Source organism: Drosophila sulfurigaster, chromosome 4 (assembly GCF_023558435.1).
Source record: "Drosophila sulfurigaster albostrigata strain 15112-1811.04 chromosome 4, ASM2355843v2, whole genome shotgun sequence".
NCBI classification, from domain to species: domain Eukaryota; kingdom Metazoa; phylum Arthropoda; class Insecta; order Diptera; family Drosophilidae; genus Drosophila; species Drosophila sulfurigaster.
This window is the reverse complement of record NC_084884.1, coordinates 2,372,712-2,391,628: the sequence shown is the minus strand read 5'-3', so window position 1 is coordinate 2,391,628 and position 18,917 is coordinate 2,372,712. Positions and strand designations below refer to the sequence as shown.

Genomic DNA, 18,917 nt, shown 5'->3' with positions numbered 1-18,917 from the left:
TAGTTAATTGCATTGTCACCTCGATAGCGTTGTATTTATTGGCAACGAAGAGGGATAAGGATCTAAAACTAGAAGCTGTGTACACTGACGGCGTGTGCCTGAAAATAAATGTTTGAAAATAAGTCAGAAATTGTATAAAATAATAAACCAAATATTATATATTTATATAAACGAAAAAAAATACCACACTAAGTAAAAGTTCGTGAGAGGAAAAATAACAAGCAATTAGCAAAAAAATTTTAATATGTACAGCATATGAAATTATTATTATCCCTTTTCTCTTTTTTAGTAGCAACTACGTGGCATTTTATTTGAATCTTATTAAATATTTGACAAAAATATAAAAACAAATTCGCACCAAATCTTTCTTTCCAGTCACAAATAACTGCTTGTGGCCTCGACAATATGAATACAAATAATGTTAAAAATGTTTTTACTTATTAAACATAGGGTAAAAGATTAGTGGTAGCAGCCGACCAATTCGACCAATTTGGCCACTGCTCTGAAGTGGTCTAACGGTTGCATTTGTTGTCCGGAGTGAACAAACGCGGCACCCATCGCGCCGACAGCTTTCTCATGCCTAAAATTTTATTCAGGATATGACCCACGCGGTCTTTTGAGATACCTACTGTCTCAGCTATCTCGCGCATCTTCAATACGAGATCGTGAATTTTTGTCACGTTATCCTCCGTGGCAGCCGTTTTCGGGACACCAGGGCGTGGCTCATGAAAACCCAACGTGCGACTACGTTCAAACGCGTTAAGCCAATTTTTGACGGTCGCCATAGAAGGAGAAGAGTCACCGTGCACAGCTTCCAAGCGCTCTTTGATTTCACTGCGCGATTTCCCTTCCAAAAACAAGAATCGAATCATAGACCGATATTGCTTTTTCTCCATTTTTCTAAAATCCGCGGACACGTACGATACCACACGTCAAAACAAAACTACGAGTCCGATTCGGCTGAAGTTTCGACAGTAGCCGTCTACGAGAAAGTACTTCACGATAGTACATTTCTCTTGCGATAGTGACGCCATCGGGCGGTGAGGCTAAGTACTTATCGGACTGCCCTCGTAATGCTGATCAGGAATATATATACGAGTACTTTATGGGCTCGGTAGAAACTCTTTTTATATAACATAAAATTGTTCGCTTCGTATTTTCAATGGGAAGGTATTTAAATATCATTATATTATATATTTTGAGGCGCATAGCAAAACAAATGCAAACAAGAAATCTACAGTCAAGTATGCTCGACTACCCGCTACCCATTTTTCATAAAAGCAAAACAGTGCGGTATTATTCTTAAAATTTACTAAATTAAAAATTTCTCAAATATACCGAATGTTATTTTTAATAAATTAATACAGTGCTAAATTCAATTTATTCAAGCTTGTCAGTCAAAACAAATAGCCTCGATTGATGTTTTTGACATATAAAACTATTTCTTAAATAAATTTTATGAAACTTTATTTGCGTGCAAAAATAACAGATGCTGTCCAAATTATGTTTCATACGGACATACAAATAAACGGATATGCCTATGGCGTCCCGGCTGTTAACGCTGATTAAGAATATATATGTCTGTTTGTTACATATATTTCCCGAATACACAGTTAAAATACCCTTTTACCCCGCTAAATTACCTCTGCTCCTAGTGTTCATAATTAAACACGAAAGCTACCCGATTCACATTTTCAATTGAAGAAAATAGAGCGATCTTATTCCAGAAATAAAGCAAATGTACGCAAAAATACTCAACATTTGTATATCGATATACTATGATACTACATTCAAAATATACCAAAGAGTAAAATATAATGTAGATTGTCACCAAAAATATGTACTCTAGCTTTAAAAAGTGTTTAGGTGTCTGCTGCTGATCCTCATATTGAGATGACTTTTCTGTCTCTTACATATATTTTCTGTAGGCACAACATAGTCTTCTCTGTGTTTAGCAGGTATTAATATCAAGCATATTGAGGAAAAAATTGAAACATATATAGCGTATGACGAAATAAGAAATATTAAGGACTTTTGTTTCTTTTATATATTAATCATTTTAAAAATGTTTGTAGTAATAAACAGTTCTTTAAACCTAACATTTATGTACAAATTATTAAATCATAAAATTCGGGAAGAATAGTTGGCTTACGAAAAGAATATTGTGGGTTAATAAACTTACCAAGAAGCAACTTGAGACATGTCTGGACTTAACATCGGATATGGGTATTGGCCCGTAGTAAATGGATATAAAGCAGGACGAGCAAGACCTGAAAATATATATCACATATAATTTAAAAATTCTAGTTATAAGTACAAAAATTATTTCCGTTTGTTTGTCAAACCGGCTATATATTTTTTCTATTCCCGCTGTTGCAAAAATCGAAAACTAAATTCAATCTTATTATGACTGTATCACTATCACTTATAAGGATTTGGAACTCTGTGCCATTAAAAACAAGTAAGAAAGCTACAGTCGAGTGTACTCGACTGTGAGATACCCGCAACCCATTCTGAATAAAAGAAATATATTTTGCGGTATTTTTCTCAAAATATACCGAATATACTGCAAAAATACTAAACAAATATATTAAATGGTATATTTGGTATATTGATATAGTACCGCATTCAAAATATACCATAGACGGCACAATATTTCAGATTGTCATCTAAAGCAACTAAGACCCTAATAAGTAGGCGTGTTTGCCCATACAAAAGTATTTCTTTAATAACTTCGACAATTTTCATCTGATCGCAACCAAATTTTCAGGAATAATAACTACTACAGTAACTATTATATATACCAATTCGCAACTCTAGCTTTAAAATTACGCTTGTTATTCGATTTTTTGATTTGCGGGGCGGAAGTGGGCGTGGCAAAAATTTGAAACAAACTTGATCTGCGTGCAAACATAACAAATGCTGTCGAAAAAAATTATAGCTCTATCTCTTATAGTCTCTGAGATCCAGTGTTTCATACGGACGGACGGACAGACACACAGACGGACATAGCTATATCGTCCCGGCTGTTGACACTGATCAAGAATATATATACTTTATAGGGTCGGAGATGCCTCCTACTACCTGTTACATACATTTCCTGCCGGCACAAAGTTATAATACCCTTCTACCCTATGGGTAGCGGGTATTTTATCTGAAAATTGTCGAAGTTATTAAAGAAATACTTTTGTATGGGCAAAAACGCTTACTTACTAGGGTCTGAGTTGCTTTGGCTGACAATCTGGTATATTGTACCGTCTATGGTATATTTTGAATGCGGTACTATGTCGATATACCAAATATGCCATTTGGTATATTTTTAGTATTTGCGCAGTATATTCGGTATATTTTGAGAAAATACCGCAAAATATGTTTCTTTTATTCAAAATGGGTAGTGGTATCTCACAGTCGAGTACACTCGACTGTAGCTTTCTTACTTGTTTCAATTATCAGAACAGAAAACAAAAGAGAAAGATAATTCCAAAACTATTCTCAGCTCTTATTAAAGTACTTATCTAGAGCTATAAAAATAACCTTTTCTTATTTTTAAAATTGCTTCAGGTTGTTTTTTTGTCACTGTAAAGATGGTGACATATCTCAGAGAATTACCCATATGTATTAAAATATATATTTTTAATTAATACAAACAATGCTCATAACATTATTGAAATAAACGTGTCATTATCATTGATTCTGTAAAATTGTTTATATAAATAATTACTTAAGGATTTTCAATTTGTCTTGACATGTCATAATAGAGTTTAATTGAAAGCTTGTTGTTCCTCCACGATAGTCAGCGTCTCTGACTATTTTGGTGGTCTACAGTAACAATGAATTTCTCAGTAATGTTGTCATTTCAAAGTTGTATTACACTAAGCCAATGTTTTATACAAAAAATAAGAGATGCACGTAGCACAAAATTAAAAAGGGGCTATGGCCACGACCGTCCCTGCTAAAGCAATCAGCCGCGGGCCAACGTGGCATTGAATGCCGAGGGTGGTGGTGTGGTCGAAAAGGAAAAAGGGATCTAGCGACGGTAAAAAGGATGTCATTATTATGTGGTTGTGCAACATGTTTTTATTCATTAGGGGCTTTTTTTTAGATTTCGAGTTGAATGCGTTTGGCCAAATTAGTGATACGGATATCTTTCATTTTATGTCTACTGTCGCTACCCTTTATCCAAAATTTGCTTCACAGCTTAAACAACAAATTTGGTTTAGTTTTTTTAAGATTATTGAGTAGATAGTTATTTGCAAGCATGCAACAATAAATATTTTTGTTACATTTGAATAAAACATTCTTCTATACTTAAATATTTTTCTAATGATTGGTATAATATATAAATAATTCTAGAAGAATTATTATGCTGTAAACTGATAAGTAAAAGTCTATTGATTAAATATTCAATTGTATTAATTGTGGAAGATATATAATAAATATTTTAGTTAAATTTGAATAAAACATTCTTATATACTTAAATATTTTTCTGATGATTGGTATAATATATAAATAATTCTAGAAGAATTATTATGCTGTAAACTGATAAGTAAAAGTCTATTGATTAAATATTCAATTGTATTAATTGTGGAAGAGAATTAAATATTCGTTATGATTCCGTTGTACGCGATTGCCAAAAGTGTCAACCCTGTCTATTGTAAAAATATCTTATTAAAGCTTATTTGCTTTAAAGCGAGGAAAACCGGTCTGTCCTCTTTCTCTGTCGCAATCTCTTTTTGTTCTTTTGTCAATGCATCCATTTTAGAGTATTGAACGTACTTAAGCTGCGCATATCATTACGAGCATCTGAAAGAGGCATGTGCCGATGCCCATGATGATGACGATTGCGATCTCAATTTCGATCCTGGGTTGCTTAGGGTCACGGGGGTTGATGACAACCCGCTGCTACAGCCTATACCCGATTATTCGTTTTAAGTATAGTACAACAGAAAAACACGCACGACACGGTTGCAACCTTGTAATCGAGTGTGTAGAAAGAAAATACGCCCCTTTTAAAAATACTAATAGCTCAGCAATTAGGCGTTTTTATTGCAGCAGCGGAAATATAATATGCCAAAATACATTTATTTTCCAATATAGAGAAGTTAATTATTACAACAAAGATGTTTACTATTTCAACTGAAGAGTAGTTATTCAGCTCTTACGCATAAACTGTTGATAGCTTTTGATAATTATTATTATGTGAATAAATAGAATCAGGGAAAACAAGTAATGTTGAATTTGATAAGTTATATATATACGTTTTTTTTTTTGTGTACTAATTTGCAATATTCAAAGCATAAAATCGCTCTGTTTTTAAGTCGGTAGCTTTCCTACTTGTTTCGATTTGAGTGAGCGGAGACTTTTCATTGTGTAATTAATCGAATCGTTGGCAATAAAGTAGAAAATTACGAATCATAATAATGCCCCTTGGAAATGCCTCCCTCTATCTATTAAATTTATTTTCTGTTGACACAAGTTATAATATCTATCTACCGTAAAATTCATTTAATTTTTCTTCGTCTTGCAATTATTTTAAAACATAATTTAGACAACTTGACTACCAAAACAAATACCAAAAACCTTCCTACCATTTTGCAGCATCTAAAAAACATGTTTGATTCATGAATGGCCGGTCGTCAAAAGATAAAGCAGTTATCTGAGATTCTATTGTGTTATTCAATTATTAGAATGCTAGCATTGTTATAGATTATAATGCCGTGTAATCCGTCAGCAGCTCTTAAGTGTATGCCTTTTATTTACGCCGCTGGTTCCCATTAAGCAACCGACTATTACCATTAACAGGCCCTTAAACGGCCAACCACCGCAACCCCTAGGAATAAAAATACGACAATCAAATACACACAATGAGGGAAATTTGGCAGAATGAATGAAAGGATGCCATAATCGGGCATACACACTCACACATAAAAATCGTATCATGCACAATTATTATTTCATAATTTGTTTGCATTTAGCCTTTAGCTTTGCGGGTGAAAAAGTCAATCCTTTTGAATATATGTAAAAATGCTGACTTAATATAGTATCCTAGATTTAAGTTCACAATTTGGGACTTAATATTTCATAAATATTTATTTATATTATGTAAATATTAATTATTTATATTATATGTAATGATTTTGAATATATATTTAAAAATTTATGTTTTTATTCCCGATAACACAGGGTCTATCGGCACCTTTGCGAAATGCACTTATGTATGACAGAATATAGTACATATGTATATGTATATGTATATGTATATGGGCAATTCCTGAAAATGGTAAACCACGACCGAAAAAAATCTTCACATTCATCGTATTTTTTGTATAATGTCATAAAGAAATATCCAAATTTTCATTATATAATGGATCCATAGCATATCTTAGTTGTTTTTATAAAAAAAATTTGCCTGAAAACTGAAAAAAACAAGTAAGAAAGCTACAGTCAAGTGTGCTCGACTGTGAGATACCCGCTACCCAATTTGATTAAAAGCAAAATATACCGAATATAATACTAAATACTATACTAAAAATACTAAGAATATACCAAATGGTATGTTTGGTATATCGATATAGTACACCATTCAAAATATACCATAGGCGGCACAATGTGCTAGATTGTCCGCCAAAGCACACAGACCCCTAGTAAGTAGGCGTTTTTGTCCATACAAAAGTATTTCTTTAATAACTTCCATAATTTTTATCTGATCGCAACAAAATTTTCAGGAATCATAACTACTATAGTAATTATTATATATACCAAAATAAATTAAAATTACGCTTGTTATTCGATTTTTTGATTTGCGGGGGCGGAAGTGGGCGTGGCAAAAATTTGAAACAAACTTGATCTGCGTGCAAACATAACAAATGCTGTCGAAAAAAATTATAGCTCTATCTCTTATAGTCTCTGAGATCTAGGTGTTCATACGGACGGACGGATATATACATATATACATACATACATAAGCATTTATATATACTTCGTCATTGATTCATTGTATTTATTACATATATATTAAAAGGGTCATTAAACTCACCTATAGCTTTTGGATCTAATTGATAAGGAGGTATTCCACAATGTGCAGGCGGCGGTGTTGCTAGTGGGTCACCATTATGGCAAAAGAAAGGCGGTAAACCAATTTTATTTGCCTGCAAATATAAAGTTGATATATCGAATTGTAACATATTCTGAATTAAGTAACTGTTTTCTGTTAGTATAAAGTACATATAAAAGCGAGATATACTACACTTAAACAACATAATATAAATATAATTATTATTATTCATATTTGCCATCTTTTCCATAAATACTCCAATGTACATATGTATGCAGTATGAATATTGCAGTAATCGAAGGAATTGCATATTTAAAGCAATAATAACTTGTAAATACAAATATACTTAATCAATAACGATAACTAATAGCGAAGAAAATACATATGTACATGTGATATTTATCAAGTTTTATATAAGGGTTTTTAAATTGTTTTCCAAAAAATGTGTTACTTGTTGCTTACAAATAAGACATTCTGTGTAAAACTTCAGTATTAGAAAGAATATGTGCTTTACATATCTACATATTTGAATTGAATAAATCATTTGTAAACAAATGTCACCTAAGGTATTTTTGTCGAAATGTTTCGATAAGTTTACAAATGTGTGTTGTGAATGTAGTTATCTATCTTCATAAATACAGCGCTATGTGCATATGTGTGTTTCATATCATCACCTATATTGTTACGAGGTACTTGGGACTTGATGAATAAAACAACAACATGCAAACGACAGAAACAACAACCATAATAATAATATCAAGCAACAGAAATGGCAGCAGCAACGTCGAATACAAAGCAAGCGACGAGTCAGCGAAACTGAAAATATGTCTTTGATGTTGCCGCCGCTTAACGAATATAAAAGTGCCGCCAACGCTGCTCTCTTCCTTTCCCTCAGCGTTTGCTTGGTCTACTAAACTACTCCACGCTTACCACAATAAAAATCATCACTTCATAGACAAAAGAATAATCGACTAACGTATGTTGCTGTTTTACCCATAGATCAATTATATTTGAAGAATGTTTCCTTGTACCCTGTATTAAGTTCTAGTTTAATATCATTGATGATATTAAAAAGCAAGTAAGAAAGCTACAGTGGAGCGTGCCCACAACCCATTTTAAATAAAAGCAAAATATTGCGGTATTATTTTCAAAATATAGCAAAATTACTACAAAAATACTAAAAATATAACGAATGGTACATTTGGCATATCGATGTAGTACCACATTCAAAATAAACCATAGTCGGCACAATATACTATTTGTAAGTAGACGTTTTTGCCCATACAAAAGTATTTCTGTAATAACTTCGACAATTTTATAGTTATTATTGTTACAGCTTTAAAATTACGCTTGTTATTCGAATTTCTCTGATTTGCGGGCGCGGAAGTGGGAAATTTGAAACTTGATCTGCGTGCAAACATAACAAATGCTGTCGAAAAAAATTATATTATCTCTTAGTCTCTAAGATCCAGTGTTTCATACGGACAAACGGACATGGCTAGATCGTCTCGGCTGTTGACACTGATCAAGAATATATATACTTTATAGGGTCGGAGATGCCTCCTTCTACCTGTTACATACATTTCCTGCCGCCACAAAGTTATGATATTCTTCTACCCCATGAGTAGCAGGTATGATTAAACATTGAAAACAATATTTATATATAAATATGTTTTAATATTTCATTAATGCCATAAGAAAACCAAAGGAGTCTACCAGATTAATTAACACTTGTATGACTTTAATACGGTATTACTATGTCTGGGGATAACCAAATAAAAGTGCTATAATATTAAAGTCTAAGATCTTAAATTTGACAGTACTCGAGTATGTAATAATCAAATGAAGTTAGTCCTCAAATTTGATCACCACCCTTTCTGTCCTGTCAGACGTAACAATTATATATAATAGTATTAAAACTCGAATTTTGCTACCAACATAATATCTATTCATTTCAAAGTTAACAAATTTTTACGTTAAAATTATTTCATGAATAGTTTTATGTATATATAATATATCGATACACAAAGTACAACATTTGATATATTCTAATATTTTGTTTTCACTAATTTTTAATATTTAACTATTTTTTGGTAAACATATATTGTGAATATTTGAACGGAATTACCGATTTCGCATTGTTTTTTATTATCAGAATTGGGTAGCGAGTATCTCAAATCAAGCACACACGACTGTAGCTAACGTTCCAGTGTACTTATAATTTAATCGAATTCAAGTATTCAATCATTTTTGCAATACTTTAACTAGAGCCTGCAAATTGTGTTGAATCTTATGCGATTAGCAAACAAGCAAGAAATTTTTATGGCGACAATATCCCAAGCACATATTATATTACATATATGTATATTTTTTTTTTAATTTCATATATTATACATATAATATTGCGACTACCCAATATTAATTAATGTTATTTCTTTTCACGAAAAAAATGCTCAGACGCTTTTTAATTTTTAAAATTATCGATCGTGATTCATCCACGTGCATTCCAGTACTTAAGAAATACCTTATACAATATTTATCTGATCGCTACTAAATTTTTAGAAATCATAGGGCATAGTAAAATCGAAAACTAATTTAATCTGCTGTTATGTAATAGATGTTCAGACTGAAAGCTGAAGACAGACGTGCCTATATCATATATTGACGCTGATCAGAAATATGCTCTCTTTTCGTGTTATACTTCACGAAAGGTAAAGAATGCATTTTTTAAATTAATCTTTTTCTAAATAAAAACAAAGTTTGTATTATTAACGTTTCAGTATATATCGGAGTCGATAGATTTATATCTATCCTTTTTTACTTTGAATTGGCATAATGATATCTATTTGGTTTTTCTGTTAGAAACATCTGAAATTGTTTTCGACAGGTTCCTTTTATAGTTGAAGGATCTAATAGGCGTAGCAATTATCAATGAGTTTATATATATTATTAATCTAGAGAAAGAGTTTTGTTTGAACCTTTTATTTGGTGGAGTAAAATTAATTTAAAAAACGAAGCTTAGACGGAAAAACATTTTACTTAAATGATTCTGTATAAATGAAATTGGACGCCATTGTTTAAAAAAATAAGTGCAGCGGAAAATTTGGGGGTTGTTCTATGTCTCTCTCATTATAAGAAACGCCAGAACCCAGGACGTCGGTACTTTGGGGGTGGTTGTTGGCTGAGGCTGCTATCACTGGGAGTATGACATGTAGCTGGGGTTGGAAGCACTGCTTTTTTAGATTGCTTCCTGAGCTCGTCAGATACTCAGACGAATAGTACGTATGCTTTAATACATATATATGTGTATATGAGTGCATACAATATATACATACATATATGGGCCAGAATTCAGGTGAGCACTGGTGGTACTATGTCTCTATGTATGTGTGTTTGCGCCTGAGTGTATGAGAGTTCATAGATTGGTATTGTTTTTATACGTTAGCCAGAAAGAGACAAAGTAAAAGAGAATCTCTATATGCACACATGTGTTTTGTGTGAGGTTATACCAAGAAGTGGCAGATAGTATGTATGTGTACAAGCTGAAGCTTGAAAGTACTACCACAAAGAACACCAAACGATTTCAGAAATAGCAAAAGCAAATAATGTCCAACTACAACACAGAATGGATCAGAGCACTATAAGGAACTGCGTTGATTAATGAGTACACAATTTTAACGGATTGTGAATTTTGAAATTTTTCCAGCTTTTCAAATATCTTTCACAAAAATTTAAGTTTTCAAGATTTAAATTTTTGACCAGCTTTTTTCATCTTTTACAAAAATAAATCAATTTAAATGATAAAAATTCGGTTTACTTATTAATCTTTCATTCTAATATTAGGACACATAAATATTAAAAATATTTGAATCTACTGAATTGTCGAAGACGTAAATTATAAAGAGCCAGGTAATAGTAATAATAATAATAATAATAAAAAAATACTTGGAATATTTTAAGGAAATATATTTTTACAACATTAGCTTGAACTAACGGTGCCGGAAGTGACTAGAACCTGTTGATGCCATACCATACCATATGTTCTTGCCGTAATGGCTTAGGATGTTTGCTGATGTTATTGTACTTAATCTTTCTTTGTTATCATTGCCCGCAATGGTCCCCTGACCTCAGCTTCTTTATACGACTTAAGGTTGGGGCAACTAATACGAAGTAAATTGAAAGAAAAATGCCGTTAGGGAAACATCCGTACTATAATGGAAACATTTGGCTTATAAGGTGATGACATTCTCTCAGAAAGTTCTCTGTCTAACCTTCACTTCTTAGGCTTAACAACTTAGACTAATCAAATAATTTTTCGCAGACATTGGGTAAAAGGAACAAAACAAAATTAAATTGGCACTAGTGGTGTCAACGTATCCGTTTATTGCTCAAATCTAATAATTCAGTTTCTAGACTTTAGAAATGTATCTTTTGTTTACCAATCAAGTAAGAATATTACAGTTCGAATGTGAGATATTCGTTATTCATTTTCAATAACACCAAACAATGTGAAAACGGTGTTTTTGATTATCAACATACTGCTACATTCAAAATATTAAATGGTTACAATAGTGTGTAGTGTGTTTTATAGAATTATGTAAGAACTCTACTGCAATATCCAATACGTTCGTGTTAATACCTATATTTCTAAGGCAATGAAAATTGTTTATATATAATATCATTGATAGGTAGAGATACATAACCAGTCCTAATAAGAAAGCTACAGTCGAGTGTGCTTGACATTGAGATACCCCAAACCATTTTCAAGGAAAACAAAATTTTGCGGTATTGTTCTTAAATTTTAAGAATATAAATATACCGAATAAATATTAGAAAAATCGAGCTTGATCTCCGTGCAAAAATTACAGATGCTTTCGAAAAAATATTGCTCTGAGAAATTGTGTTTCATGAGGACAAACCAACGGTCATAGCGATATCGTCTGGGTTGCTGACGCTGAATAGTGTCAGTTAGATATATTTGTTGGATGCATAAAGATATAATACCCTTTTACCCTACGGGAATAAGAATTATTTATGTATATTTGGAATCAAGTGAGCCATACAGTCTGTCCCTAAGAGCTTCTATATATTTCAATAGGCAGATATCATATGGGTAATTCCATGACAGAATTTGTCCCGTGCCGAGACTCTTTACATTGAAAATAACATAAACTGAAACAAAAAGCTAATTCCGATAACGTACATGCGGCAGGCCTTCTGTTGTGTAACACAGGACTACAGTTGAGAGTGCTCGATTCTGAGATACCCGCTACCCATTTGTAATAAAACCATATTTTAAAAATATTCTGGATAAACATCAAAATTACTCAACTATATCGCAGGGTATATTTTATATATTACTACATTGAAAATATACCATAGAGTATATATTGTCAGCTACAGCAACTAAGACCCGATTGCAATACTCGTTTTTTTACTGTACAAAAGTAATTCTTAAATAACTTCCACAATTCTTATCTAATCTAACAAATTTAAATGTTCTTGGTTAGCCGATATAAAAAGGATTAAAAGGGAAATGCCGACATCCTTTTATCAATTTGTAAAAAGACTACATTAAAAAAATGATAATAATCTTTTTACATCATTTTTAGTTAATTTTACCCCACATAATACTTATCAAATAAATTGACCGCGATGAATATATTATTTATAATATTATAAACACACTTTCATTGCGGTCAACGAAATTAAAATTGTTTTTGTCCTTATTTGCCTAATAATTTTACATTATTAAAGAATATAATATTTTTAATGGTTTAATAAAAACACTTACTGTAACTTTAAATGTAGTGTATATGATTGTCTTTTACCATAGTTTACTCTTACTAAAATATTTGTATTAATTAAAAACATTACTCACCATAGTTACGGGCAATCCACCAGGTGCGCCATTAGCATATGAGTACGGTGATACCAAATATCCCATATTAAAGGTATGAGTATGGGGCTCAAGCTTATCTGAAAGTAAATAGTAACAATACAAATGAATAATTTCACCAACCTTAAATATAAGAGTTTAATATGATAATGTTCTTGTACTTGATGTTCGATTTCTCTATAAAAATATATTTTAGGTATCATTTTGTTTTCCGCACTTCTTAAAAAATTTCTTAATTAAAATTTGTGACTAAGATATTTTCTAACAACGTTCTTATCGATAGTGTTTGGCCACAGCCTGCGATCTCAATAGGTTTATTTACTGATACGTTTTAATTGTTTTTATTTTTTATTAACAAAATTATTAATAAAATCATAATCAGATTAAAAAGACAAAAGGTTTTAAATCAGGATTTAGGTCACATATTCTACTAATCCATTGGAAATTGCTTGATTTTAAAATTTAATACACTGTAAGAGTATTGATAGTTATCAATTACATACACAGAATGCACCCTAAATTAATATATGTGCAAAAAATTACGTGTTAAAAGTGTGCTGATTTTATGTAAATTAAGGCATATCCCTTGCTAATATAAGACAAAAAGTAGTGCATATGAAAACAAAAATATGGAATACAAAAAGGCCACAATTTAAAGAGAGCAGCATGATAAATCGACCATTGCAAGAGTTACTTCAATCATTGATAATAATTTTATGAATGTCTATCTAATCCACATTATGTTAGTTAAACCAATATTAAAAGTATTATTGCTATTTTTTTATAATTGACTTTGTACTGATAAAAACAACAACAGAACAATCCAACATCGGTGTCAGGCCCTTTAACTTCGACAGCTTTTTAGTTTCAACATCAGCTGCACAACGAACGAGTCCAACCAATTCTACGAAAACTCATTAATTTTCAAGGACTCCAATACTAAGGTAGAAATACTTGGAGATATGTACGTATGTAAGTATATGGCAGTGTGTATTATGTATACACAAAAAAACACATTTATGTGTACATACATATAATTTTACAATCATACTTAAATTGGTGCCTAAAAAATTATACTGATTGTGGAAAAGGGAATATGGAGTTTTATGCTATGCCGAAATATATTTGCACGTACATACATATGTATGTATGTATCAAACAACTAAAAGGCCCATAATGTTATGACTATGTTGCTTACAAAAATCCTATAATACAAGAAAAAATATATTAATACAATTAACCAAAGTAAAGTTGATTTTAAAAAGACGGTTTTACAAACTTAATGCCCTCTACATCTATCTTTTAAAACTAATATTACCAAATTTGGTTGCTGGCCCTTATGTTGTACGAGTGAATGTTCACTGTGTGTTCAATGAATAAACTTGTACTTGTATATAGTATTAAAGTATGAGTATATATTTTTGGAAATCTAAAATGCATGCGTACGATGTTCAAGTCGTATATATGCCAACGCATATTCTGGATATACATACATGTGTCCGTTTATATACGTTTTATTTATTTACTCGTTCTTTTATGAAAACATGCTTGCGCACACAAACATACACCAATCCATACAAGCATGGGTACGAGTACGTACACCCCGCTGACGAACACAAGAAAAAGAAAGCAAAATGTAGCAAACAGAAAACAAGAAATGAAGTAAGTAGCGTGTCGACGAGGCGATCTGCATCACCTTGTTAGCACCATGGAAGCCGATGTGAACAGTCTCGACGCAACGCGACGTCGACGGATGTTAAGGTTAAAACTCGACAGCGGCGGCAGCAGCCGGTTATTTATCCGACCCACACCAACTATGGCTGAAAGGCTGTGTCTGGGCACATGTTGGTACTGAAGAATATGCCTATAGAGAGTGAGATCGATTATGTGCAAACCAACTTCAAGATACTCTGTATTTGTGGAATAGTACTTTGTGGGATAGTACTTTGTACGGCCTCCAAAACAACTTTGGCTTAATATATCAATATTCATTTTATAGAAGATCAAATTAATTTTAGTCAACAATTCTTTATATTATTTTTTTGAGTTAATTAAAGCTAACGGACTAATTCTAAGAATAATACCTCACTATTTGAAATACACCTCATTGTTGACTTCTTTAATATCAATGTGAACAAGAGTTAAAATAAGTCACATTTTAGATTTTCTAATAATATTCCTAAAAGCCAATTTAATGAAATACAAATTTTAAGTGATTAAATACATTGTATATATTATATATTGTCATTTATACAATGTAATTTAATGAAATTCTTTATGATAAATAATAGTAAACAAAAATATTTTTGTGATATATACTTACTAAATACGGGGCTGTGGCCTGGCCTCGAAACTGTCTTGGTGCCCTTTTCCTGTATGTAAAGTTTGATTATATATTAAGCGAAATTAAATTAGCTAGACACTTAAATTTAATACAAAATAAATCAAGTATTTATTTAACTATAAGTATTTATTTATTTTCAATATATACCAGGTTAACCGACCTTATTGTGTAAAACTATTTTTGAGTGCAATACTTACTTAGATTACTAGTATATATGTATGTCACCCTATATAGATTTAAGACTCTTTTTCAAAGGTACAGTTACAAATCGGGTACGTCTTAGTCGGCCATACGTGCGACTAAAATGAACTCATACATGATTATGTGATATATTTAATGCTCCTCATAGTTTAAGTCAAATATTTTATTTATATTTAATACTCTTACACCTAAATACTATTCACTTCTATGATGAAACTTTTAAATAAGTACAAAATATATATAATCGATTGTCAATAAAAATTTATCATTATTTATTAAATACTAATAATGAGCAATCTATATTTAACTTTCTAAACCTTGTTGCTGTTATGCCTAAAGACTTTTCATAAATGAATCATGAATTTATCCCGAAATCTGTTTTGTGTATAAATTATAGTCTCTAGTATGTGAATATTGAGCTTTCTGATAATAATTTGAACAAGTTATTAATTTTCCGTTTTAACATTAAATATCATTCTTATATCGTATTTTCATTCTTATTTTATTTTACGTCCGCGAATTACGGTCCTTATTATTTAAGTAAGTAAGTTTACCTCCATTTCGGCCAAGCCTATGCTTGTTGGTGGTAAATTTAATTACAAACCATAATAAAATCATATTAAATATTATAGTAACGTCCATAAAATAAATATATATTATATATGAGACAATAAGTAATTCAAATTGTTAAAGGCCTACCTCACTTTCAGTTAGATCAATCAAACTTGATTTTTCTTCGACTAAAAGGTTCTCGGATGATATTTTCTCATCTTCGCGGTCGCCTTCATCCTTAAATATCTTGACTTCATCGGTGCTGCCTAAATCATCTCCAGATGATCCATGTCGCGTATGTGTATGTGGCATGATTCAAATCTTGCCCAGCTATTTAGAAATAGGTGACCGTTACCTAAATTATTTAAATATCGCTGACGCCTTGCTTATGATAAATGCATAATACAAATTCACTTCGGATAACCTCAGTAGAATATTATGTAAAATTGTTTTTCTATCCATGTCGCTCCAGACATGTGCTATCCAAGGATTTGTTTACTTCTGTATTTATCGATGCCAAATATCCATCATGAGTAAATTTTCGCCACGTCGTGTTACTGTAGGATCAGAAATAAAACGTAATATTTACAGATCAATCTCATCATTTTACAAATTTAGAAACTTTTTTCAACAAATTTTTAGTTAATGAAAAAAATATTTTATACCAAAATATTTTGCTGACAAGTATTATTGCAGCTATTGCTACGTTGTATTTATATCGCTCTTCGGTTCACATTCTTCTAAAAAGGGGCTATTTCCGTGCTATTTATTGGTTGAAGTATTGAGACAACTTACTGACACTTTTATTACTAAAGATTTAAAATGCCTTTATTCTTGTTTCATATGTATACACACATGCAAATACATATTCAACATTTAAAATAAATCACCTACTATAATTTTAAAACTTCAGCAATGTACGTAGGTAACGTCATTTTAATTAACATTTTACAGAAAATGCTCTAAAATTGCTTTCGATTAAAAACTAGTTAACATTTTAATGAATTTTTTTATTCGAAGTTTCGAAGTTCTTTGTTATCGGCTTGTTGTGCAAGCGGCCGATCAGGACTAAGAACGGCAATCGATGATTATAAGTTTTGGGATTCTAGCAGCCTATGCCTCTACACTGTCCCTTTAAATGTTCTACAAATATACAAAAAAGGTAAGAATCAAAACATACATACAACAGCACACACGGGGTTGCTTAAGTCGCATATGGTTGTGTACATATCTATGTATGTACATATGTATGTCTATAAAGTATATCCAATAAAGTGTGCGTATGTATGTACTACTTGTTGAAGAAATGCAAGATTTAAAGCACATACACTATTATTAGGGTACACACTCGTAGTAGAACATAACGTCAACTATTAGTTCAAGGTAACAAGCGAACCCAAAACCACGACAACAACAAAGCACCGTCACAACACTAATGACAACGAGTTTCTATTTAGAGAAATGATTGTGGGATATCAACAGGTAGAAAAAGAAACGAACGAAACAAAACAAAACGCCGACCAAAGAGAATTCGAAAAATATTTTTTCCCGAAAATATTCACAAACGAACGTTTATAAACGCATGTTCGTACAAATCATCTTTTATCTTTTAAATAGTTTGTATATGATGAATGTAGTACAAAAAAGGAATACAAAATTCATTGAAGCGACTTACCTTTTTTTAAATGCAATTCAATAAGATTATACGCATTCAATTATATAAACAATATTTTTTCTCCGTCGGCAAAACAGGTTAACGTGTTTGTTGTGCCTTATTGTTTTAAGATGGTCTTGCTTAAGATTAAGGCACAACCAAATAAATAAATTGGTAACCAATCGCATTAATAAAAATTCTTTAAATCATTTACTTTTTAAATGATTAATTTGCATTCATTTTAGATTTTTGCATACATATTCATACACCATCAAGTGTGCATGAATTCGCGCGCGCGCGTGAGTGTACATAAGTACATATAAAAATAAATTAATATTATTTGTTTACTTATTCAGTGTGATCTGCTAATATAATATACACTTTTTTATTTTTAGTTGATTTATTCGTATTTCATCATTAAAATTATTTTAAAAATAATTTCTTCATATTTATCTTTTATTTTGTTGTATTCTTTGAAACTTTTTCTAATTACGCACGCACATGCCACCACACACATTCATATACACAAATGGATTGAGACGATGACGATCCCGATCACAATCGCTGTACTTTATACACTTGCACATACCATATAGATACATACGTGTATATATGCATAGGCTAACACATGGGAACAGATATAATATCATCTGTATTCTTGCCTGTGTTTGTTAATTTTCATATGGGTATGAACACATAACATGCGTCAAAATGGTATATATATATATATATATATATATATATATTCGTATGAATGAATAATGTTTAGCAATCACATCAACTTATAAATTATTACGATCCTTTACGAACTAAATATATTTTTATTGTGTGTTTCTTTTGATTGTATTTGATTACAATACAATTTAAAATATTAAAATACAATTCAATGTATATCGAATAACCACGAAAGAATTTAACACGACCGCTCGCCAAGCCTCGCGCACTAAAACTGAAAATTTTACAAATGCTTCCTCAACACATTCCTGTTATTAACAGAAACGACAGTACATTCAAAACGTAATTTTAAACTAACGAGTATTGTTCTGTTAGTCGGAATTGCTCGCTACAGAAACAGCTGATGGCTTTTCGTATCATATCGATACAAACTATTATCGAAATGTTGACTCGAGTGTTATAGCCAAGTTACACTAACCGCACTTTCTTGAAAGATTCTCAAGCCAGATATGTAAAAATATCAAAGAAAATTAAATTT

The 18,917-nt window shown here is 31.4% G+C and overlaps 1 protein-coding gene across 1 annotated transcript in view; it reads right to left on the bottom strand.

The window, feature by feature from the left end:
* The window catches only part of LOC133846884 (protein pangolin, isoforms A/H/I/S-like), a 35,273-nt gene extending 16,860 nt beyond the window's left edge, over window positions 1-18,413 (bottom strand). Inside the window, 8 exon segments of the mRNA XM_062281595.1 lie at window positions 20-61; window positions 63-98; window positions 2,183-2,270; window positions 7,037-7,148; window positions 12,936-13,033; window positions 15,277-15,325; window positions 16,198-16,607; window positions 17,726-18,413. Coding sequence (XP_062137579.1) covers window positions 20-61; window positions 63-98; window positions 2,183-2,270; window positions 7,037-7,148; window positions 12,936-13,033; window positions 15,277-15,325; window positions 16,198-16,362 — 590 coding nt within the window. The 5' untranslated portion in view covers window positions 16,363-16,607; window positions 17,726-18,413.
* Window positions 18,414-18,917: the final 504 nt, after the last annotated feature.